The sequence below is a fragment of the Diorhabda sublineata genome, chromosome 8 (genome assembly GCF_026230105.1).
Source record: "Diorhabda sublineata isolate icDioSubl1.1 chromosome 8, icDioSubl1.1, whole genome shotgun sequence".
Taxonomy (NCBI): Eukaryota; Metazoa; Arthropoda; class Insecta; order Coleoptera; family Chrysomelidae; genus Diorhabda; species Diorhabda sublineata.
The window spans coordinates 28,757,226-28,783,948 of record NC_079481.1 but is presented as its reverse complement, the minus strand read 5'-3'; the positions used below and the strand labels follow the sequence as shown (position 1 = coordinate 28,783,948).

At 29.5% G+C, this 26,723-nt stretch overlaps 1 protein-coding gene across 5 annotated transcripts; it reads right to left on the bottom strand.

Moving 5' to 3' along the window:
- Window positions 1-19: 19 nt before the first annotated feature.
- On the bottom strand, window positions 20-26,723 carry LOC130448045 (coronin-2B-like). Of its 5 annotated transcripts, XM_056785205.1 has the most exons (10): window positions 26,459-26,592; window positions 23,860-23,948; window positions 12,701-12,898; window positions 11,933-12,049; window positions 11,719-11,868; window positions 7,158-7,322; window positions 6,787-7,098; window positions 4,429-4,669; window positions 3,617-3,912; window positions 20-2,310 (listed from the first exon to the last, which is right to left on the bottom strand). In XM_056785205.1, the coding sequence occupies exons 2-10, from the start codon at window positions 23,902-23,904 to the stop codon at window positions 2,191-2,193; spliced, it is 1,644 nt and encodes a 547-aa protein (XP_056641183.1). In that variant the 5' UTR covers window positions 23,905-23,948; window positions 26,459-26,592; the 3' UTR covers window positions 20-2,190. The 5 variants fall into 5 exon arrangements, with proteins under 5 accessions (XP_056641183.1, XP_056641180.1, XP_056641184.1 ...); XM_056785202.1 differs by lacking the exon at window positions 23,860-23,948 and having other exon boundaries at window positions 26,459-26,723; XM_056785206.1 differs by lacking the exon at window positions 26,459-26,592 and having other exon boundaries at window positions 23,860-24,095.

Genomic DNA, 26,723 nt, shown 5'->3' with positions numbered 1-26,723 from the left:
TTAAATAAATTAAAAAACGTTTACTGATGCCGACTTTATTTAAAAATAAAATCTACTCGATAGTAAAAATGCATAAACATCTATCTAACAGTAGATAAAAAAATATGAAAAAATAGCTATTTTCACGAAACATTTTACATCCATATTAAAAATATCAAATCTTCACATTTTTTATAATTTATTTGTTTATCAAGAAGATTTGATAGTTTTTTTTTCTTCGACACAAACAATTTTCTAATCCTATTTAATACTGCTTGTGCTTATTTATTATTACAATCTCTTCATCAGTAAGTAGGTCTGTTTGACCTAATAAATGACAATTAGAATATAAAAAACTTGAAAATCTGTCATATTAGACTATTTTCTCATCCCTTTGCGCATTAATTCTCCTTTCGTATCAAATTTATACTTTCTCATCAATATACTTTAATAATAATTGTAATTTTTAGATTGCTTATTATTAGGGGATGTAATCACAAAATGATTAATATATTTAGACACAATTTGGGATAATAATAAATCAAAATTATAATCCTTCACATTCTATTCACCGGATCTGATTCTCAGTGATTTTTTTCCTATTTCCTAACCCTAAAAGTGAGATATTTTCATACAAAGAGTTCTAATGGTTCGTTATCAAGTCAAACTGCATACATCACTATCATCGAATAATATTGAATCGCAAAAATTTTTATATCGTTCCTTTTGCATGAAAACACAAAAAAAATGAATTAATTCAATTGTAGCTTATTTAATTCTACGCCCCATTTAATTTAACTAAAATCAGATCTTTTACCGATGCAGCACCAACTTTTGTTTTATTCAAATAACTTGGAATTCAGCTTATTTTTATTTCATTTTTCTGAATTTTTTGTTAGAATAAAATGAGCAAAATGAATGTTTCGGTTTGTCATTCCAGTTGACCCACCATATTAAATCCTTTATGAAAAAAAGCGCAATATTTCTCTATTAAAGCTGTAAGCTGACGATTTTTAAATTTTTTGATAGTAAATTGGGGACTAAATAATCCTAATTAGATTATTTTAGACAATAATTCTACTATGGGGGTCTACAATGGATTCCGGGACTCATAGGAGTGAAGTGAGGGACAGACAAGCCCTTCATGGGACCTGAAACCTGTGGTATCAGCTACAGAACAATGGAAAAAGAACTGGAAAAGAAAGTAGATAAAAGCAAAACCAATTATTGGGACAACATATAGGGGCTGAGACAGGCAAATACTCTTTTGGGAAACTATAGCCAGAGAAGATCTGCTGATTATATCAACAGAATTTACGAATACTACCAGAAGTCTTATCACTAAACTGTCGCCTAGATGCAGATTTTCTTGCACAGAGAAGAAAGACAATCCACGGTCTCTCAAAGTGTGAAACACTACGGAACTATAGAGCACACCTAGAAGCATATGAAATAGAAGACCCACATTAAAAGGAGTGTGAGTAACAGATCAACTGTAAACATTGGGTACCCCAGTATCGCAGTGAGAAACGAGTACACAATAGATCCTTTGGGTAGCAGTGTATACGATACCATCCATACATACGTACTACGGTGGTGCTAAGAATTCATGGGGTAGTAACGGTACAAGTAATATATTTATTTTGTTGGAGAAAACACATTTCCCTTCTAAATAAAACCTATTCCAATTTTATATATTATAGTTTGTGCATAGAAAGCTATTAAGCTATGTGAATATTACAAAGAAATTTCCTTTTCTGAGCATACAAGCACAAAAGAAAACCATTTTTTTTAAACCAGTTCTCTCTTGAGATAGAATGATATTGAATTATAGTTAAAAAAATGCTTTGTTCTTGTATCTTCTACATATAGAAATTTCAAAATTACTTTGAAAATGTCAAAAAGTCAGATATTAAGAGTAAAAAGATGTGTGTCATAATTGTTAACAATGTGAAATAAAAATAGATTAAATAACATACATGCCAAGAAGAAATTACTCACATTATTAATATATAAATTTTTTTTTGTCAAAATTACACAAAAATTAACATACAAAATATATATTTAAAAATTAACTGATAAAAATCACATGAATCATAATTTAAAACTAAGAAAGATTACTTTCAAAAGATACTTTGTGGTAACATAATAATTACAAAATAAAACAAATGTATAAAAAAATATACAATAAAAAGTGTACATAAACGAGGTTTAATTTTTAAGTAACCTCTTTAGTTGTTCTTCGAGTTCTTTGACTCGCTGTTCACTGTTCAAAAGCTGTTTCTTCAATTTTCTAATTTCCTCGCTTTGTGATTGATAAGCACGACGTAACTAGAACGGAAAATACAGTTAATTTTTTGTTTATTCTTTTGCAAAAAGCACAGGTTTGAGAAAAATTCATCCGAATCTGAATTATTATCATATTAACTACACCGTGAGCATTATTTCCATTATTTTTGCTGATTTTAGCATCTCAAAGCCATCTTAGTTTTATAATTAGAGGTCTATATTCTTATTGAGTTATTTTTTTGATAAAAAATATATCAAACGAAAAAGGATCTTCAACAATGAACAATAATTGTTATAATTAACAGTACAGAAAATGCAGTATCCCCTCTCATCGCCGAGGATTTAGTAACGTCATCTTTTGGTTCATGACCACAACTAATACGTTTATATATTTGACGATAGGTAACACTAGGGGTTATAATTTCGAGCCAATCACAGAACGGCATTGACATTTGACATATAGTGAATGCGTAGTACGTGTTCAGTTGGAAAGAAGTGATTTCGTTTTATTCACATACAGTGGGTGTGTAAAAGTGTATATACGAGGAAAGTGTTGGTTAATTATATTAAAGTTGTACTTATTTTATGTTTGCACAGTTAAGAACTGTCTGTCCAACCCGGGTCGGTTTTATGGGCGACACAACAGGAAATTTGAAAGTATGTCCAAAAAATTACTGGACGAAAGATTTGATTTTGAAGTATGCCACAAAAGCAGAAGAAAGGAAACTGTTGTTTCATGTATATTTAGTAGTGTTCATGAGCCAAGAGATGGCGTTGAAACAAGAACTCAAATTGGCTATCTACAGGATGTGGTTCATCTATACTCTGGCCAACCGCTTTTTCATGGATCGATAAGTTTCTTAACTCTTGTTCGATGCTATCCCATTTTTCAGTGAGAGCGGTTTTGAGGTCAGATTTCGTGACTGGTACACGATTTTTAGCCCCGAACTTTTCTCTTAATCTCATCTAATAAATTGCTCGATAGGATTAAAGTCCGGGGTACGCGTTGGCTAATCCATAGCAGTAATTTCTATATCCCGTAAGGAACCTGCAGTATGTGGATGTCCAACCAAACCATCCAGGAACCTCATCCAAAAGCCAATTTTTTATGCAACAATGCGCGAATCTTTTTCCAGGTCTTCCAATCAACAAAATTGTTGGAGAATTTTTCTAAACGGAAAGTGTAATAACTTCAAATAGGTTTGTGAGACCAGCGAAAGAAGATAGAAGAAAAAAACATAGCCTAAATTCAATTAAGACCAATGTTAGTAGAATTAAATAATTGTATATGAAAATAATTAACGATTTTTATTTTCCTGAAATTGAAAATCAGTTAAAATTTACTTACATCGTTCTCAGTCAAAATGTTATCTCCAATACTATTAACCTCTTTGATTAAATGAACGTCTTGATGGTTGTTCATTTCGATTTGGTTGAATTTCTGTTGTAATTTTTGAAAATTTTCGTTGTTAGAAGTTTTCCGACTCTTTTCCATAATTATAGCCTCCTTCGGTCGATAATCAGGTATCGTTTCTCGGGAAAGGAAAGCGAATTTTCTTTTGTTGTTATCCAATTTAGGTTGTTCTACGATCTGAGCTGTATTACGTTGTTTGATAGAAGTTATGTTCAATTCGTTTTGTTCACCTAAACAAAAATTAGAGATTTTTACAAAAACAAAACAAATTTTGGTAGTTTTAGACAATGTGACAAGTACCCGGTAACTTCACAACTAACAAAATTCATCATTATTTATAGTTATAGTCCATTCGAACACTGCTGCTAAAATAACTGAAAGAAAAAATACCAAAGAGCAAAGAAAATCCTGAGAATCTGATAAAATATTATGTAGATATATTAAATGATTAAGAAGTGACAAAAAAAATCATAATGAAACAAAAACAAACACAGAGGATATTGAAATGAAGTAGAAAATAATGAAGCAACAACTAGGAAACTTTGGGGAGAAGAAGAGGAAAAAATAGTTTGACGAAGACAGCAAACAGGCATTAGAAGAAACCAAGCAAGACAGATAATGTTCACAAGACCCAAAGGAAATAAAACATAGAGAAAATGTACAGAAATAAAATCATCTGGAGGACTGAAAAAAATATTGTACAATATTATATAAACACATATATTGTAATTTTTAAATATATTTACCGGTTCTCATGGAAATAAGTATCGGCATTGCGTTTTTTCCTTTGATCCATTCTTGTGCGGAAAGGGCCGGTTTAGTACCGGCCGTATCCGGATATAGATCGTCGTGGAATTGATCGCTTTTACGTGGTACTATCATACCGATCGGTTCGCACATTCCTTTGGTGGCGTGTAATTTGTAAAAACGGAATATTTCGCATTGGGATGTCCGAACGCCACGTTTCGGCATAAAACCCAATCCTCTCTAAAACAGTACAAGATTGTTCGAATTATACATAAGAATGTTCTATATAGTCACAATTACGAAAACGAATTAAATATATATCAGTATTACCAATTTTCTAATAAAAAAAACATAAAAAAGGACGAAAAAAATATTTTTACTAAAAAATTATTCCTATATGAACCAATTTTTTGAACAAAAATAGACACATAATCTTCATTTTTCAACTTATAATAATGTCGTAGTGAAAACGACGCAAATAATTACCTAAATTTAATGAAAATAGGAAAGATTATATTTCAAAGTCCCAAACGCTTCAAGTCTGGCAACACTGAGATTTAGAAACAGCAAAACTCGTCATTTTTGATGAAATTGGTTCATTTTTACGCCAGCAGTTGGTGTGTCAAGGAATAACACTTAAAACGCCTCAAAAGACATTAGTTTAACTGAATAACATGAGATGGCGATTAAAATTTACATGTAACAGTTATTTCAAAAAAAATTTTATTTCGAAATTTTCCATATCAAAGGAAACTGTATACGTTTTATGTGTATAGCTGAAGCAGAACTCGCTATATTTAACAGCACATCACTCCGTCATGAGATGGCGTTATTCCACTTCGAATATTTGCAAAATACTAAAAGTAAATATCCCTATATTCGACAGAAATTGATTTTCATTTTCCTACCAGTAGATGGCGTTGAAGTAATTTGACGGAATTCTGAATATTTGAAAGATTTTATTTCATCTTTCCGACAATAGATGGCGATTCAATAGTTTATACTAAATTATTTTAATTGGAGAATAATTTGTGAATATTTCTCATTATGTTTGAAGTTATTTGTTAAGAATTTGAATGAAGGAGTAACTCATATACGAGAAATGAATATTTGTAACAAAAACCAAATTTTTTAATAGGAATAAAGGAAAACTCAACCAAAGAATCCTCTTGTAACTGACGAAAATGAGATGAAAATTATCGATATTCAATTTTACTTCAAAATCTTTCAAATTCAGATAAATACCTTTGATAGTTAAGTAAAAAACTGTATAAGTTTTATGTGTATAGCTGAAGCAGTACTCGCTATATTTAACAGCACATCACTCACATGAGATGGCGTTATTTCACATCGAATATTTGCAAATACTAAAAGTAAAATTCCCTATATTCGACAGAAGTTGATTTTCATTTTCCTACCAGTAGATGGCGTCGAAGTAATTTGACGGAATTCTGAATATTTAAAAGATTTTATTTCACCGTTCCGACAATAGATGGCGATACAATAATTTATACTAGAGGTGTTTCAAAAGTTATTTTGATGAGAATTTGAACGAAGAAGTAACTCATATAGGGGAATGTATATTTGTAATAAATACCAAATATTTTAATCAGAATAAAAGGAAACTCAGCTAAAGAATAATCTTGTAACTGACGACGATGAGATGAAAATTATTAAGATATTCAATTTTACTTAAAAATCTTTTATATTTAGTTAATAGTATATCTCTCCGCCGATAGATGGCGTTAAAGCAGCTTGAAATGCAATTACGAATACTTACTAAAAATCCCTATATTTGACAGAAGTCATCACAATAGACGGCGATAAAATAGTTTATATTAAAAACAGATGGTGACATAATAGTTTATATTAGAGTTGTTTTAATTGGATATTAATCTATGCACATTTCTCATTATTTTAGAGGTTATTTGATGGAGATTAAATGAAGAAGAAGCAATATATAGGAAATGAATAATTATGAACTCAAGTTTTTAATAAGAATTAAAAAAATAGCAAAACGATCATCTTGTAACTGTTGATAATAATGTTGCAAAAAGGTGCTAAAATCATTATAATTGCTGAATATTCAATTTTACTTAAAAATCTCTCATATTAAAGAAAACTATATACGTTTGGCAACATCGTAAGCAGAGCTTTCTATATTTAACAGAAATTAATACATCCTCCTGTCGGGAGATGGCGTTAAAGCAGCTTGACACAGTTTTAAATATTGTGCAGATTTTATTTCATCTTCCCGATAACAGAGGGCGATACAATAGTTAATAATAAACTTGAACTTTGATTTGTGTGTGGGAAATGTATTATAATATACCTACAGGGTGTGTTTGAAAACTTACTTGTGGATTTCCGGACAAAAACTGACTTAAATAATGCACATAGGGAGCTTCGTCTGTCACTTCGTAATATCTGATGTTACCATCCCCTTTACCAGCCAGGTAAACCATGTTGGTATCGGGATCGAAAAACGGAAAAACCACACCGGACGAACTGTCTATACTGTCGGTGAATAGCGGTTGTGAAAGATCTGATTCGTCCCATACCGAATACTGTCTATCGGAATGCCTAGAAAATCCTGTTGTTAAAAGACGACCTGTCGCGCCCAAGTAAACGACTTTACTAGCTTTTGCACCAGCATGACAATTTATTTCCTAGAAAAACAGAACATTTCGTTTAAATTTCGATTGATTGATAATTGAATTCCACTCACGGCCTTAACTATCCCACTTCTGGGTTCGATTATTCTCAATTTTTTATCTTTGCATGTAGTAGCCAATAGACTGCCGTCTCTATTTAAAGACATGGAATGTATGGCGTCTCGATGACAGTCTATTACGTTTATTGCTTCCGCTTTTTCTATATCCCAGACAATGACCTTTAAATAAATAAATATAACATAAGAAAAATTATTAAAAATATTTTTATACTCAATTAATACTGTATTTTTAATAATTTCCTGTATAGATTCGATATTGATTTGAGAATAAATTATATAAAAGTGACATTTCCTGAGATTTATAACAACAATGGACGTTTATTTCGCATTTTTAATAATTTCAAATTAGTTTAGTCGTTTTTTATAACAGACAATTATCTATTCAAAATTTAAATAATCAATGGATTGTTGAATTAATTACGTGAGTACGGTCGATAAATTTTTTTTGGAACCGAAAAATCAAATGATAAATTGACAGTTGAAATTGACAAACAATGTCCGGTAGTGTATTTTATTTATAATTAATGAACAGACTACAAATTTTTTTTATTAATTATTGCCCCGATTTCCCCTACGTTCTTAAATTATTTCATGACCTGCAGTATGTTTTAATTATAGTTAATAAACCGGCTACAAATTATTATTTTATTGCTCCGATCTCCCTTATGTTTTTGTATTATTCCAGTTAAAATAAATTTAATTAAAAACTCAATTCTAGTCACCACCTTTTAAGGGTGATATTTCAGAAAGGGGTAGGCTGAAGGAATTTTATTATAGGAAAGATCCACCTTAATTTCACACGAGTTATCACTTCTTGAATTTTGTAGCATGAATTTAGAAGCACCCTGTATATTTGGAATAACAAACAATAAATAACGTGGAAACCGATACATAAAACAATAAAAAATGAGAATTTCAAAATGACAAACATATCGTTAATTACAAGTTATAACATTTTTTATCAACAACTGCCCCGATCTCTCCTACGTTCTTGTATTATTTTAGTTAAAAATTCAGTGAGTTCAATAGTTGATGCATTCAACTTGTAAAACGGATTTACCAAATTAAATTTTGTATTCTATGCAAAGAATTATTATACAAATAAAAAGATGAAATAAATTATCTAACAAAACAAGGTAAATTGAAGTGAAGATCTAGACAGCTGTGACGTAGACATTTTTAAAAAATGTCCGAGTTTCAAACAAACCTCTTTTACACTTGATTCATTAAGGAGGCTTCCGCGTCTACCAAACTAGTCACATTGAAATTAAAATTTATCGATCTTAAATTAATTAATTATGAACTAAAACAATTCATAAAAGTTGTTAAAATTAAACGTTGACATTTTACTAAAATATGTCTTTTGTTTGTATATGAGTAACTGCCAGTCGATAACGTGTTATCGGCTATTGTAGTTGTCTGTAACATTGACATATATTTAGTTTGTTAATGTAAAAATGAGGCTAAATCAAATAGGAAATGTAAAGAAATGTGGTCAAATTTCGCGCGCTTTCCTTGAATGACAGAAACAATACGTTTGTGTGTGCGCAAAGCTATTTTATCGTTCCAACAAATCGAATTAAAAATTCAGAACTTATAGTGCAGTGTTCCAACATGAAGTGAATTAAGTTCTGAATTGATTCCGAATCGTTTTTAGAGTTCCTGGATTTTACCAGAATGTTCAATTCTGAATCAATTAAATTTAAACATCTAACCTCACTTTATTGTTTTCTAAATAAATTTTTGGGTAATGGAAGGAGATAGTGATTTTTCTAATGTTTCTGAATTTTCTAGTGAAAGTGATGATAAAGAATTCTTGGATGATATTATTGAGTTAAGACAAAACAATGAAAATTACCTATGTATAATAGTGCCTCAATATAGTGATCAAGTTTTTATAGAACATTTTCGAATGCGTAGAAATGTTGTTGAACTATTAGCAGTAAGTTTCGAAGCAAGTGAATACTATAAGTATTATATGTCTAAAAATATAATAAAATGGCCAAATAATGAGGAAAAAGTTAATATCGAGAGACATTTTCGGCAAAATGGATTTCCAAATGTAGTTGGTGTGATTGATGGAAGTCACATTAAAATAGACAAACCAAGTGTAGATCCAGAATCATACATAAACCGGAAAGGATTTTACTCTATTCATGTAATTATTATCCTTAGTATTGAATTTACTGTATGAACCCTTACTTCATGGAATCTATTCATCTTATTTTTTCAAATGGAACTAACTGTTTCTAATTTACTCCACTATATATTTAAAAAATTATGAAAATTGTGAGATATTTGACAATTGTTTCGATAACTAATATATTATCATCATCAAAGTATCTCACAATTTTCATAATTATTTAAATATTTAGTGGAGTCAATTAGAAACAGTTAGTTTCATCTGAAAAAATCCTATAGAATACTAGGTATTGAACTTTATTTTAATTTTCTTTCAGATGCAGGTTGTCTGTGATCATAAAATGGAAATAAGAGATATATTTGTTGGATTTCCGGGATCTGTTCACGATAGCCGGGTCTTCAAGAGGTCCTCGCTTTCAAGAACACTGCAGCAAAAATGTGGAGATATGTATATTATTGGAGATAGTGGCTAACCTCTTCCGAGACACCTATTAACACCTTTTAAAAATAGGGGACAACTTACTAGACGTCAGATGAATTATAATACTATTTTGTCACGCAATAGATACATTATCGAGCATTGTTTTGGTAGACTCAAACAAAAATTCAGACAATTATACCACTTAAAATTGAGAAACATAAGACTTATCACACATATGATACGTGTTAGTTGTGTTTTACATAATATATCTTTGAATGATGAATTTATTATGCATGAAAACAACCATATTCAACAAGAATTTGCAGAGAATGTACCCGAAGGTGATGACATAGATTCTGAAGATGAAGATCCTGATGTAAACGCTGTACATATTCGAAATAATGTAATGAATATGCTAGGATGAATGAATAAAATGAAATTTTAAAATAAATCTTTATTAGTAAACTCTGAATAACAATCATTAATTCAAAAATAAAAACTGGTTTCTTCTTAGACTAACAAAACACAAACAATAAGTACATACCATACAAAAAAAAATAACATACAAAAATAATTATTTAACTAAATCATTTTTAAAACTCTACTACTGAAACCTACTGTGAAAATTCTGAAGGCATGATAATGCCACTCTTTTTTAGAAAATCATATCTTTTCTCTATCAAATCATTTCTTCTCGTCATTTGTTGAAGTTTATCTTTTTCTACTTTTAGTCTTTCAGATTCTATCTTTAACTTCTTTTCATAATATTCTTTTTTCTCTTCACTAATTCTTTCTAATACAAAGTTTTTCCTTTTTAATGTAGACTTTCTATTTATTGTTTTTGGCGTTTCATTTATTTCAGTATTTTGATTTTGTTCATTTTTACTAAATATCTCTTCAGTCTGATTACTCTCATTAATATTATTTTCTATTGTATCACTCTCCAATAGTACTTCGGGGTACACATTCTTCTTTTTTTCAAAAATTTTGTTCATTTCTTGTGCAAATTCAGAAACTTTCCTTCCTCGTCCGGTTTTTTTGTTATTATCAATATAGGCTTTGTAGTTTCTTTCCAGTACTTTCCAGCGATTTTCACAATTAGTTGCGATTATATTTTCATTTGTAATTTGTTTCATCTCTGCTGCAATAATTTCTTCATATTTCTTATTTCAACAGTCCCAACTTTTTTTTTATATTTTGCATAGCAGTCAATTAAAATCCGTGTATTGTCACTGCTCCAATATTTGTAATCCTTGTGAGGTTCGATTTCCATAACTTCGTTATGTCCGTTTTCCTAATTTCCGCTCATTTGTCAGTTATGCATTAAATTATGACAATATTAGCTAATAACTCTCATTTATGTATGATAACCCCTATATGGACTGACACCATTAGAAAGATTAAATTCTTACCAATCAAATCTATATACTCATATATCGCGGCAATTCTGATTTAATTTGTAATCCAAGAATTTAACTATAACTCCTATAAGAGCTCACGTTAAAGAAGCAAACTTCGAACTCAAACTTCTTTAGATTTTGAATCGATAACATTTATTCAAATTAAAAACAAACTCAGATTAGCTTTCACAATAAACTCTATCGGATGCTTATTATTATATATGTAAATAGAATGAAATAATTTGAGGTTAAACCATTTTAAATTTTATGTTATCGATGTTTAAATAATTTTAGTATCATTCACTGACCTTGAAACACTTTTTTTTCTCTTAAATTATCTATTCCTTAATAAACTTATTTTGCTTGAAAACTGACCCTCACTCACACATTAATACGCGCCACATTATGCTACTCAGGAACAAGTTGGGGTTTAGTTATTTTATACCGCTGTTGCCACGTTGTGAAAAAAATCTTAGATGCTTCGACGATCAGTCATGATTATAAAAAATATACAAAGTTATTCTAAACCTAATTTTAACTTTTGAACTCAAATATTTCACATATAAAATAATATAATATTTAAAAAACTTACCAAATGATCAAATCCTGCACTAAACAAAACATTTTCAGCGGTTGGATGCCATTCTATGTAACCAACACGTCTCTTGTGACCTTGAAGCTCCACTAGCCAATCAGTGAGGTGCACTGAGAGTCCTTCATCGGGTATATGCCATAATTTTATCTAAAAAAATTAAAAATCGTCAATATTTTTATATATTCATATCATCAAATGTATCACGTCTTACCGTACAATCATCTGAGCATGAAGCAATGACGTTATCATTGAATGGATTCCATTTTATATCTAAAATTGGTCCCGAATGTCCGGTAACCCTACTAGCATTAAAATCTAATCTTCCTGTCTGAAATAAGAGAACAATTTACCGATTAAACTAAACTAAAAAGGTTTTTAACGCGGATGATGTAAGCAAATGCACGAAATCAGCCATTGTTGTGGAAAAAAAATCGATCAATGGGAACCCGGAAGGGCGATAATCACATTTATTACGCCCCGTATATCATTTCACTGCTTATATACATTATTTCGTTAAGTAACGATTGTGTATCTACGTGGACTAAGTCGTGAGTTGATGATGGATGAAAAAGTATCAACCATGGCTAGAAGGAATTAATCCATAACTCGGACGATATTTTTATTTATTAAAAAAAATTATATATTACGTCCTTCGACGTAATATGACAACACACCTTACATGACCGATGCCGGACATGATCATAGACAACATAGAATACACGACAGTTGACAGATGATGGGTGGGACATCACAGCACACACGACAGATGACACGTGACGGGTGGATCATAGACAACACAGCACAAACGCAGACATAATGGGGATTATAACGGACGACGCCACTACCGTTGACGTTAATATTCAAGATGGGGGACACTCCACTCATTTTATTTTTTTTTTTTTTCGAAGTAGCTCTGATCTCAATCGAGTGGTCAGTTGTCAAATATCAAATTTCATTCTTGTCAAGTATGTTAACTTACGCAATTTATAGGTATAACGATGAAAGCTCCCCCACCGGCGACTTCCGTTACTATAGCTACGAATTTTGGATTGACGGCGCAAAACTGCGAATCGTGTGCGTTTTTCGTGATTTGTATGTTGTCGTAGCATTTTTCTCTTTTAGCGGGTTCTCCGTACACGTGTCGGAACTTCGAACTCCTCACTCCTTTAAACCAGAGCTGAAACAAAATTAAAAAAAAAACATACAATATATAACGATATCTATTAAAATTTGACATATCACATGTGATGACGTGTTGTTTGAAAACATTTAGTTGATACACCCAGTATAGTATGAGATATTTGAAGAATGTTTTTCGGTATGACGCTAGTTATTTCGTTTCAATAACTTTGTTAATGATTAAATTCTTAAATATTCACATTAGACATAACTTAAAATTATCTACCACATCACATGAAAACAAAAACGCATCCTCCATCTTCTTCGTTACCTAACATTATGTCTCGACTTGTAACATAGACAAACAAAAAACATAGAACAAAACTAAAGAATTCAATTCGCATAGATAATGACAAAACGAGAGCTGAAAAATGTTTTGTTTACCTTTAGCCACAAATTTAGCAACAAAACTCTTGTAGCTTCAAGAAAATATGAAAAAATTTGCTAAAAGAAAAAATTTTCCACATCATTGTCGACATTTACAAGTACATAACAAAACAGATGACAGCCATTCCGAAAGAATCCTTTAATTTAAGGTTGTAGCGAGTATATTATTAGCAAAGGGCAGTACTTTGAAAGAAATTCATTCAAATTGTATGTTACCTTCGTTCTTTTGTTGTAAAATAATAATAGTACACCTTGTAGAGAGATAGTGAGTCAAATTCACGTAAATTCAAAACTTTTATAGGTTATCAAATAATATTTAATAATTTACGAATTCATATTCTAACAAAGTAGACAAAAACACTTGTGTAAACTGAAAAAACTGCAAAAAATAAACCACGTCATTTTTCTACCCACTATAGACTTTGAATAGAGTAATTAAAATGTCAAGTTTCCCATAAACAACTACTCATAATATACGACCATAAACAGTGACATCATCGTTATAAAAAAAAGTTATGTGCAAGACAGTTTTTTTTCTTGAAAAATATAGTTAATTTATATGGAGCGGTAAAAAGAAAATAAAAGGACGTAAACAGAAAGTTTTATGGCGCTAACACCACAACCATCGCGTTTCGTGAGGTTACGTGCTGTCACTGCGGTTCAACTTTCGAGCTAGTGTGTATGAACCGTGAACTCTAATCATATACAATCCGTAAAAGTTGATCTTGAAAACTATTGTAATGCTCTCACCTGTTAGTCCATATTTTTCAAACCGTACATTCAAATTTTTCATTTGATTTATCTATCGATAGTCAACATATTCATTCATAAACCGTGAAAATTTCATCTGGATAATTCTATTATTTCACGAGATACAGTATGCTAAAGTTGAATTTGAGAACTCTTGTAATACTTTCAGACTTTCAACGATATCTTTCAAACCGTTCATTCAAACTTTTCATTTGAAACGTTGATTAATAGCTAACATATTCATTCATAAACCGTGAAAATTTCATCTGGATAATTCTATTATTTCACGAGATACAGTATGCTGAAGTTGAATTTGAGAACTCTAGTATTACTTTCAGTTTTTCAACGATATCTTTCAAACAGTTCATTGAAACTTTTCATTTGAAACGTTGATTACTAGCTAACATCTTCATTCATAAACCGTGAAAATTTCATCTGGATAATTCTATTATTTCATGAGATACAGTATGCTGAAGTTGAATTTGAGAACTCTTGTAATACTTTCAGACTTTCAACGATATCTTTCAAACAGTTCATTCAAACTTTTCATTTGAAACGTTGATTACTAGCTAACATCTTCATTCATAAACCGTGAAAATTTCATCTGGATAATTCTATTATTTCACGAGATACAGTATGCTGAAGTTGAATTTGAGAACTCTAGTAATACTTTCAGACTTTCAACGATATCTTTCAAACAGTTCATTCAAACTTTTCATTTGAAACGTTGATTAATAGCTAACATATTCATTCATAAGCAGTGAAAATTTCATCTGGATAATTCTATTATTTCACGAGATACAGTATGCTGAAGTTGAATTTGAGAACTCTTGTAATACTTTCAGACTTTCAACGATATCTTTCAAACCGTTCATTCAAACTTTTCATTTGAAACGTTGATTAATAGCTAACATATTCATTCATAAGCAGTGAAAATTTCATTTGGATAATTCTATTATTTCATGAGATACAGTATGCTGAAGTTGAATTTGAGAACTCTAGTAATACTTTCAGATTTTCAACGATATCTTTCAAACAGTCCATTCAAACTTTTCATTTGAAACGTTGTTTAATAGCTAACATCTTCATTCATAAACCGTGAAAATTTCATCTGGATAATTCTATTATTTCATGAGATACAGTATGCTGAAGTTGAATTTGAGAACTCTTGTAATACTTTCAGACTTTCAACGATATCTTTCAAACAGTTCATTCAAACTTTTCATTTGAAACGTTGATTACTAGCTAACATCTTCATTCATAAACCGTGAAAATTTCATCTGGATAATTCTATTATTTCACGAGATACAGTATGCTGAAGTTGAATTTGAGAACTCTAGTAATACTTTCAGACTTTCAACGATATCTTTCAAACAGTTCATTCAAACTTTTCATTTGAAACGTTGTTTAATAGCTAACATCTTCATTCATAAACCGTGAAAATTTCATCTGGATAATTCTATTATTTCACGAGATACAGTATGCTGAAGTTGAATTTGAGGAACTCTAGTAATACTTTCAGATTTTCAACGATATCTTTCAAACAGTTCATTCAATATTTTCATTTGAAACGTTGATTAGTAGCTAATATATTCATTCATAAGCCGTGAAAATTTCATCTATATAATTCTATTATTTCACGAGATAGAGTATGCTGAAGTTGAATTTGAGAACTCTAGTAATACTTTCAGATTTTCAACGATATCTTTCAAACCGTTCATTCAAACTTTTCATTTGAAACGTTGATTAATAGCTAACATATTCATTCATAAGCAGTGAAAATTCCATCTGGATAATTCTATTATTTCACGAGATACAGTATGCTGAAGTTGAATTTGAGAACTCTTGTAATACTTTCAGATTTTCAACGATATCTTTCAAACCGTTCATTCAAACTTTTCATTTGAAACGTTGATTACTAGCTAACATATTCATTCATAAACCGTGAAAATTTCATCTGGATAATTCTATTATTTCACGAGATACAGTATGCTGAAGTTGAATTTGAGGAACTCTAGTAATACTTTCAGATTTTCAACGATATCTTTCAAACAGTTCATTCAATATTTTCATTTGAAACGTTGATTAGTAGCTAATATATTCATTCATAAGCCGTGAAAATTTCATCTATATAATTCTATTATTTCACGAGATACAGTATGCTAAAGTTGAATTTGAGAACTCTAGTAATACTTTCAGATTTTCAACGATATCTTTCAAACCGTTCATTCAAACTTTTCATTTGAAACGTTGATTAATAGCTAACATATTCATTCATAAGCAGTGAAAATTCCATCTGTATAATTCTATTATTTCACGAGATACAGTATGCTGAAGTAGAATTTGAGAACTCTAGTATTACTTTCAGTTTTTCAACGATATCTTTCAAACAGTTCATTCAAACTTTTCATTTGAAACGTTTATTAATAGCTAACATCTTCATTCATAAACCGTGAAAATTTCATCTGGATAATTCTATTATTTCACGAGATACAGTATGCTGAAGTTGAATTTGAGAACTCTAGTAATACTTTCAGATTTTCAACGATATCTTTCAAACCGTTCATTCAAACTTTTCATTTGAAACGTTGATTAATAGCTAACATATTCATTCATAAGCAGTGAAAATTTCATCTGGATAATTCTATTATTTCATGAGATACAGTATGCTGAAGTTGAATTTGAGAACTCTTGTAATACTTTCAGACTTTCAACGATATCTTTCAAACAGTTCATTCAAACTTTTCATTTGAAACGTTGATTACTAGCTAACATATTCATTCATAAACCGTGAAAATTTCATCTGGATAATTCTATTATTTCACGAGATACAGTATGCTGAAGTTGAATTTGAGGAACTCTAGTAATACTTTCAGATTTTCAACGATATCTTTCAAACAGTTCATTCAAACTTTTCATTTGAAACGTTGATTAATAGCTAACATATTCATTCATAAGCAGTGAAAATTTCATCTGGATAATTCTATTATTTCATGAGATACAGTATGCTGAAGTTGAATTTGAGAACTCTTGTAATACTTTCAGATTTTCAACGATATCTTTCAAACTGTTCATTCAAACTTTTCATTTGAAACGTTGATTAATAGCTAACATATTCATTCATAAGCAGTGAAAATTTCATCTGGATAATTCTATTATTTCACGAGATACAGTATGCTGAAGTTGAATTTGAGAACTCTTGTAATACTTTCAGATTTTCAACGATATCTTTCAAACCGTTCATTCAAACTTTTCATTTGAAACGTTGATTAATAGCTAACATATTCATTCATAAGCAGTGAAAATTTCATCTGGATAATTCTATTATTTCATGAGATACAGTATGCTGAAGTTGAATTTGAGAACTCTTGTAATACTTTCAGACTTTCAACGATATCTTTCAAACAGTTCATTCAAACTTTTCATTTGAAACGTTGATTACTAGCTAACATATTCATTCATAAACCGTGAAAATTTCATCTGGATAATTCTATTATTTCACGAGATACAGTATGCTGAAGTTGAATTTGAGAACTCTAGTAATACTTTCAGATTTTCAACGATATCTTTCAAACCGTTCATTCAAACTTTTCATTTGAAACGTTGATTAATAGCTAACATATTCATTCATAAGCAGTGAAAATTTCATCTGGATAATTCTATTATTTCATGAGATACAGTATGCTGAAGTTGAATTTGAGAACTCTTGTAATACTTTCAGACTTTCAACGATATCTTTCAAACAGTTCATTCAAACTTTTCATTTGAAACGTTGATTACTAGCTAACATATTCATTCATAAACCGTGAAAATTTCATCTGGATAATTCTATTATTTCACGAGATACAGTATGCTGAAGTTGAATTTGAGGAACTCTAGTAATACTTTCAGATTTTCAACGATATCTTTCAAACAGTTCATTCAAACTTTTCATTTGAAACGTTGATTAATAGCTAACATCTTCATTCATAAACCGTGAAAATTTCATCTGGATAATTCTATTATTTCACGAGATACAGTATGCTGAAGTTGAATTTGAGAACTCTAGTAATACTTTCAGACTTTCAACGATATCTTTCAAACAGTTCATTCAAACTTTTCATTTGAAACGTTGATTACTAGCTAACATATTCATTCATAAACCGTGAAAATTTCATCTGGATAATTCTATTATTTCACGAGATACAGTATGCTGAAGTTGAATTTGAGAACTCTAGTAATACTTTCAGACTTTCAACGATATCTTTCAAACAGTTCATTCAAACTTTTCATTTGAAACGTTGATTACTAGCTAACATATTCATTCATAAACCGTGAAAATTTCATCTGGATAATTCTATTATTTCACGAGATACAGTATGCTGAAGTTGAATTTGAGAACTCTAGTAATACTTTCAGACTTTCAACGATATCTTTCAAACAGTTCATTCAAACTTTTCATTTGAAACGTTGATTAATAGCTAACATCTTCATTCATAAACCGTGAAAATTTCATCTGGATAATTCTATTATTTCACGAGATACAGTATGCTGAAGTTGAATTTGAGGAACTCTAGTAATACTTTCAGATTTTCAACGATATCTTTCAAACAGTTCATTCAAACTTTTCATTTGAAACGTTGATTAATAGCTAACATCTTCATTCATAAACCGTGAAAATTTCATCTGGATAATTCTATTATTTCACGAGATACAGTATGCTGAAGTTGAATTTGAGAACTCTAGTAATACTTTCAGATTTTCAACGATATCTTTCAAACTGTTCATTCAAACTTTTCATTTGAAACGTTGATTAATAGCTAACATATTCATTCATAAGCAGTGAAAATTTCATCTGGATAATTCTATTATTTCACGAGATACAGTATGCTGAAGTTGAATTTGAGAACTCTTGTAATACTTTCAGATTTTCAACGATATCTTTCAAACCGTTCATTCAAACTTTTCATTTGAAACGTTGATTAATAGCTAACATATTCATTCATAAGCAGTGAAAATTTCATCTGGATAATTCTATTATTTCATGAGATACAGTATGCTGAAGTTGAATTTGAGAACTCTTGTAATACTTTCAGACTTTCAACGATATCTTTCAAACAGTTCATTCAAACTTTTCATTTGAAACGTTTATTAATAGCTAACATCTTCATTCATAAACCGTGAAAATTTCATCTGGATAATTCTATTATTTCACGAGATACAGTATGCTGAAGTTGAATTTGAGAACTCTAGTAATACTTTCAGATTTTCAACGATATCTTTCAAACCGTTCATTCAAACTTTTCATTTGAAACGTTGATTAATAGCTAACATATTCATTCATAAGCAGTGAAAATTTCATCTGGATAATTCTATTATTTCATGAGATACAGTATGCTGAAGTTGAATTTGAGAACTCTTGTAATACTTTCAGACTTTCAACGATATCTTTCAAACAGTTCATTCAAACTTTTCATTTGAAACGTTGATTACTAGCTAACATATTCATTCATAAACCGTGAAAATTTCATCTGGATAATTCTATTATTTCACGAGATACAGTATGCAAAAGTTGAATTTGAGAACTCTTGTAATACTTTCAGACTTTCAACGATATCTTTCAAACAGTTCATTCAAACTTTTCATTTGAAACGTTGATTACTAGCTAACATATTCATTCATAAGCAGTGAAAATTTCATCTGGATAATTCTATTATTTCACGAGATACAGTATGCTAAAGTTGAATTTGAGAACTCTTGTAATACTTTCAGACTTTCAACGATATCTTTCAAACAGTTCATTCAAACTTTTCATTTGAAACGTTGATTAATAGCTAATATATTAATTCATAAGCAGTGAAAATTTCATCTGGATAATTCTATTATTTCACGAGATACATTATGCTAAAGTTGAATTTGAGAACTCTTGTAATACTTTCTGACTTTCAACGATATCTTTCAAACAGTTCATTCAAACTTTTCATTTGAAACGTTGATTAATAGCTAATATATTAATTCATAAGCCGTGAAAGCTTCATCTTTAGATTTCCATTATTTTTCGAGATACAGCGCATCAAAGTTGGTTTTAAAATACACTCACTCTCACAACTTATCAACGATATATTTCAAAAGATTCATTAAAACTTTTTCATTTTAATTGTTTATTAATATGCAATATAATCACTCATAAACCGTGAAAATTCTATCAGTATAATTTTGTTATGTTTCGAAATACAGTATGCTAAAATTGAATGTAAGAAACCTACTAACGCTTTCATCTTTTAGCCGATATCTCCAAAACAGTTTAGTAAAATTTCTCATTTTAATTACCTATCAAAAACCAACATATTCATCCATAAACAGTGAACATTTCATCTTCATATTTCTATTATTTTTTGAGATACAGTTCCCTAAAGTTGCATTTGAGAACCCTCTCACGTTTCCTCTTATATATTCAAACATAGTTGATTCAAACTTATCATTTTCGTTATCTATCAATAGCCAACATATTCATTTACAAACCATGGAAATGAGATTAGTTTACTTCTATTATTTTTTGAGATATAGTGTATCAAAGTTTATTTGACACTAATTTCTTATTTAACTAACCAACATCTTACTTAATAACCCTCGTAATACTTTCGAACTCTTCGGTAGGAATGTCCCTAATCGTTTAAGTATATAAGTTTATAACTAATCGATTCTAAACACCCCCAAAGGAAATAATCTAGCGACAAATCTGGTGATCATTGTGGCTGTCCTATTACTTCTATTCAATCCACTCATGGTTCTCGTTTTTACCGGATTTAATTCAGTGCTAAGACTTTTTATGAGGCAAACTCAAGAATGAACCGAGAAGCCTTTAATTTGCTTTGAAGTTATGCATGACTAGCTTCTTAATAAATTTCTAAATTTACCTTTAAGGTTAGGATTACTTCCCTACTCTACCCTGTATAATCACATGTGTAATTAAAGCACTTTTTCGTATTGCTTTCACTTTTATTTCGTACGGTACGAATGGACTATAACTTTTATTATAAACATATAGATTATACAAAAAAAGATGTAATAAAAAATCAATTTGAATATAATTATAATAAAACTAAAATTTAAACAACACAAAATATAAATTATTTGAAATAAATTGATAAAAAGTGTTACCTTTGACATTTAAAAATCCGAGTTCTACAGCACACTAGATATTCCACGAATCGAAAGTAACGCGAATGAAAAATATTTGAAACAAACCAATACACACGAATTGCTAAATTAAAACTGTATGACGACCAACAAAACTAACAATATTATCATTTCTAATATTATTTAACAACTAATAATTTGCATTTCAAATACCTTGACGATCATTGTTGTTATTACTATAATAAATAGCAATACGTTGGTTGAATTTATAAATGATAAAGTGTCTTTGTTTTATTTTTTATAAATTTATCTTATCACGCGGTTCGCGTTCGATTCGTTAAAGATAGCGAGATAGAATTTGGCATATATATGAATGTAACCACTACTTAAAGACCTTAGCGTTGTTTTGTCTAGTTAGTAACATCATTAAACGACGGAAAAAGTGGGTTTTAATTTGAATTCAGTGTAGGGTATAATGAGTGATTCAACTGATGTTAAATTAGATACGGGTAAACGTTGGTATAAAAATAATAAGGAACGATATAAATATTTATCCACATTAAAGTAAAAGTAGAACATTTCGAATTTTATTTCAAAATTTTTATCGGTGTTTACTCATCTATTGAGGTAATTATTATTTTTTATATAACAGTAATTAGAACTATTCGCAAGGAATTTACGAAAGCGAGCATTTGACAACACCGCTGAAGTCTACGTATACCCTAAGATCCTTAACCTTAATTTTAATCGAACTAGTTTCACCAAGTTAAAATGAAACTATAAAAATTTAAGATATATATTAATATGGAAAAATATTTAAACGAGTGTTAACATTTAAGTACGGAGTAATTTGTATTAACCACGTAATAGCAAAACAGTCGCATAAAATACCACTTGAACTTGTCACGAGGTCAAGAGACTGTCACGAAGAGCGTGTTTAAATTTATGTATTCTACAAACTGTAGCTTACTGCTTAATTTTAGTTTATACGCACTCTCAAATAAACAGTAATAATAGTTATTTTCGGTTTACAAGAAGTAACAGCTCATGAATAGTGTTTAAATAGATTTGCATTGTATTTTAGAATAAAACCTCGAATATAATTCATTATGGCGGATTGCTTCTGAAATCAAATATATGAAAATTTGGGATAATTCTTGAGAATTTTTTCTTTTCGATCTCTCAATTATTACGTAAAATAGTGTTTGGGCAGTTTATATATGATTTAAATAGATTTTTACTGCATTTTAGAATAAAGATTTGAGAAATCTAACGAATTATGAACATCAGCTGATGCCCATTTAAAAATGGGCGTCGTGGATTGAAGAAATACTTTTGTGTGCAGATTTATTTGCTTTGTTTTAGTTATTTGTTGGTTTTGAGACCTCGTTATTTCCAATTTCATTAATAAAGGTCTTCTTAAAAAGTTGCAACTTAACTAAATGCGAAATTTCCTCTCGGGAAGGTGGCGTTGTTGGTACTGATAAAGAAATGAATACAAAGAATATAGTCTTATTAAAAAAGTAGGTTATTACCTCGGTTATTGCTATTTCTGATGAAACTAAGTTAAACTAAACTATAACTAACTCAGTTTAGGGTAATTTTAGTGATATTATAAACAAAACAACTTCAGAACACAAGAATTTGTTAGAAATCTAGTTGAAAGTATTTAAAAGCTTTCATTTGTACCTGGGTGTTGAACCTAGTTATTAATACTAAGTATGCGACAATGTCCATTTTAAAAACCGTTGGAAAATGAACAGGATTCTGACTAAAGCTCTTTTTATCTAATGAAACGAGGTCAACTCCACCTAAAGCTATAAGTTTATATCTTATATCATTATATCTTTATACCTTTCAGCTGCCACTGTTATCAGCTTTCAACCTTAAAGTTAATCAATAATGAAATTAATTTCCACAAAACTCCTGTGAATCAAGCACAAAACACAACACAATTTTGTACATTACTTAAAAGCTTACTTGCAGATTAACTACAAAAATATTCAGTTTCAGCTGTATTAGTTTCTCTAAAATAGATTTAAAAAAATATCTATGGTTTCCTCTTAGCACCATAAAACAAAAAAAAACAACTCTAACTACCAAAAACATTTAAGAAATCCTAAACACGGATACATACGAGAAAATCAATTATTTATCCCACGGCCACTATTTTGACGTAGATCAGCTGTTACCCAATAATGTATTATGACTACTATTATGAAATAAAATCTATGAAAATATTGAAAACTTTATTAAAATGATCTTTTTTGTTTATTCAACTAGGTTTTCTTTTAAATTATTAGTAAAAATAGTGTTTAGGTAATTTACATATGCTAGGAAGAAAAGCCTGTTTTAAAAGTTATAAACGCTGCAACCTTAACAACAATCCAATGACGCCATCTATTGTCTATTCGGCGTTTCACTTAATAGAACAACTACTAAATCTCACTTTACATTCTCTCTTTTCCCATATCGTATCGATTATTTCTATACTGATAGTTATAAATTAATAAATATATTAAACGACAATAAACATAAAATTACGTCAAATTCAAACCTTTTGCGTTCCCTCGACAAGTTTCCATTCGTCAGATTTTAAACACAGACGATACATGACTGGAGAGACGCCACGCTTCGTTAATAAAGAATTGTTTTAAGGAATTTATCAATAACGATAATCGAAATTTATCGTAAAACACTTACCTGAGGATTCTGAAACATGACACCGGATTCCGTAGGTATTCCCATTTAATCTCTTTTCATGCAACGCACTCTATTTCACTATAAAAAAACTGAAAAAATAAACGATAAAAAAGCTGGTGCAAACAAAAATAAAATTGTAGCGAAAGTAGAATCAATGCATTAACCCGTAATGAAAATGAACTGATAAAAGTCGAAAGCATCCAGCGAGACTGCTGATAGATAGATAACAGTTAAAATGAAATTATTATTGTTTAGATTTCCCCTCTTATGGTTTTAGCAAATTGTTGGGGGTAACAGGCGTAACAAAACCAGTTGTATAACTGAATCTAATTAATAAAATAATTGATTTACATTAAAGTATTAAAATATTATTTAAGAAACAACTATTGAACATTTCGAAAATCATATTCTTCTATAGGTAAAGAAGATACGAGGGATATTCATAAGCTGGGTAACGTTGTTTAATAATGTATTCTTGATATTAAATTAGAATTTTAGTTCTTCAAATTGGAGTATGTTTAATCTCTATTATGTTTTTTGATATATCGGTTTAAAATACATAACCTCATAGTTCAATATTAGTAATTGAACATTAGAAAACAATTGAAATTTTAGGTTATATTTTTAAACTCATTTTATGCTAACAACTGAAAAAAAATTACACGCGGCAACAATGTAAACAAATGTCATATTATGTTTATAAACTTATCGTAATAGTTATTTATTATATAAGTTTCCTAAAACACTATTTTGTTGGAACGAGTACGTCTAAATTGTTATATAACACAAGTGTAGAACAATTTTTTTCTTTTTTTACCTATAGTTTTTATTTTAAATTGAAAAGTTTGATCATATTACTAGGAAAATTGTGATAACTGTAAGTGGGTGGTAACACTGATAGACAAACTAGATGAACAACAGTTTCAAATTTTTATTTGTTGACACTTTACAGTTACAGGTCGTCATTGCCAACTTTTGCGTATAGTACTATGTTATAGGTGCAAAATAGACAAAACTAATTTATATCAATTACATAGAACAGCAATTAGAGCGATATCTGAAGTTGTCTAATCAAATTATGCAGCCATCTTACTTTATTACTTAACCTCATTTTTACTCTTATATTTTAAGATATTTGGTTAAATAACCAATTTAATTTGTGTTTGTACAAATTTTGATAAAAAACTAATTGTATGATATTTATTTTTTTATTTTATTACGTATAAGGGGACACTTTTTGTATGTACTGTGGTTATTCACCTAAAAACTGGTAGAGAAAGAACTTACCTTTCATTCTCGGGTCGGCTTTAAAATAACAAAATTAGCATTTACAATATTTTTTTATTCTAACAAGTAGAGTTGTAAAGAATCAAGGTCACCAAGTTTCAGACATTATCATTTCATCTATGCATGGACTTTAATAATATTTTTCAATTTTCCCTCGTAATATTGACTTGACAAAAAAAGCGAACAACATTATCAAATCAATTTATATATACATGTAAAGCTTCCCAAACGTGAACCAATTTTGATAAAACATCAGAGTTCATTGCTTTCATTGTTCATGTTGTTATTATTTTATAAACACACAGATATAAATATCTTAGGCTAGTGTGAAGGAAATACAAAACTCTCTATTCTATTTTGGAAATAATTCAATTTTCGTTGCTTATGTGGTCGTGAATATTTGAACAAATTTAATGAGAAAACAATATTATTTATTATCCAAATAACGTTATGCTTCCAAATTTTGGAATATTTAAAAATTTAATAAATTAGTTGAATAGTGAAAGCTAAAACGTATTTCTGTTGACATTTTGATGAGAATAAACACTTTGATTGTTTTAAACAAAAATTATAAAATTTACGGAAGAATAAACGATTTTATCATCGTAACCAACATTACGAAATTAAAGAAATTTAAATCACATTGCGTGAAATTTTAATTCAGAATAGTATAATTCTATGCTTTTTATTATTCTATTTCAATACCTTTATGTGGGAATGTAAAATCGTGTTTACTTCATCGAATTTTTTATATAAATATTTGTAAAAAATGAAATATTTCACACATAACCTAACTCTGATTAAGAAAGATGCAACAATAACATTAACATATTGAATCCATAATGTATGTCAGATCTTCTAAAACATCTAAATCACTCCAAAAGTTGTTTCATAATTTTTAAAAACCAGAAATTTACTCATCAATTATTTATCTTTACTTCTCAACTATATGCTAATTACAAATCAATAGCTGTGTAAATGATTTTATCATAAACAAATATATTATGACAAAAATAAATTACAACACTTTATTTAAATCTGAAAATAATTAACGAATTCTAATTTATTCTAAAGTGTATAGATTTTCTTGAGTATTGCTAATCATTTAGAAGACTTAATGATATCGATGCTAAATAAAATCTGTTACTACTAAACTCTAGTGCGCCCATGCTAACACATTTTACAAATTGAAAATCAATGAAAAATTTTACGTGCTTCTACTCCAGTAATCAATGAAAAATATATTTAATAAAACGAATATAGCCAATAAAAATATTTTATTCATAAAAAGGGTTAACATGCAAAAACATACCTTTGTCTTAGGCTTTGAACACGATCTGTTGTCAATAACATTTAAAAATTTATCGGTGTTTTTTTTGGGAGACAAACTTTTCGACTCCAGTTCGCAGAACATAATACACTCTAAATATATTCGAAAAAGTGAAGGTTTCTCTCAACAAACAAGAATAATAAACAAAATCTATAAACAAAACCGAAGTGCAATTGTTCTCTAGATGCACCTGTCAATTTAATGCGTCCGTATTACGTCATGATAAGTGTCATTGGCATTCCTGAAA

What these genes read in the sequence shown, in the direction of transcription:
- LOC130448045 (XM_056785202.1), bottom strand. Translation starts at nt 26,560, where the DNA reads ATGTTCTGCGAACTGGAGTCGAAAAGTTTGTCTCCCAAAAAAAACACC. An exon ending in ACTTATTTCCATGAGAACCG is followed by an intron (nt 3,913 to 4,428) that starts GTAAATATATTT and finishes ATTTTTGTTTAG; the next exon opens with GTGAACAAAACGAATTGAAC. An exon ending in ACATTTTGACTGAGAACGAT is followed by an intron (nt 2,311 to 3,616) that starts GTAAGTAAATTT and finishes TTTCCGTTCTAG; the next exon opens with TTACGTCGTGCTTATCAATC.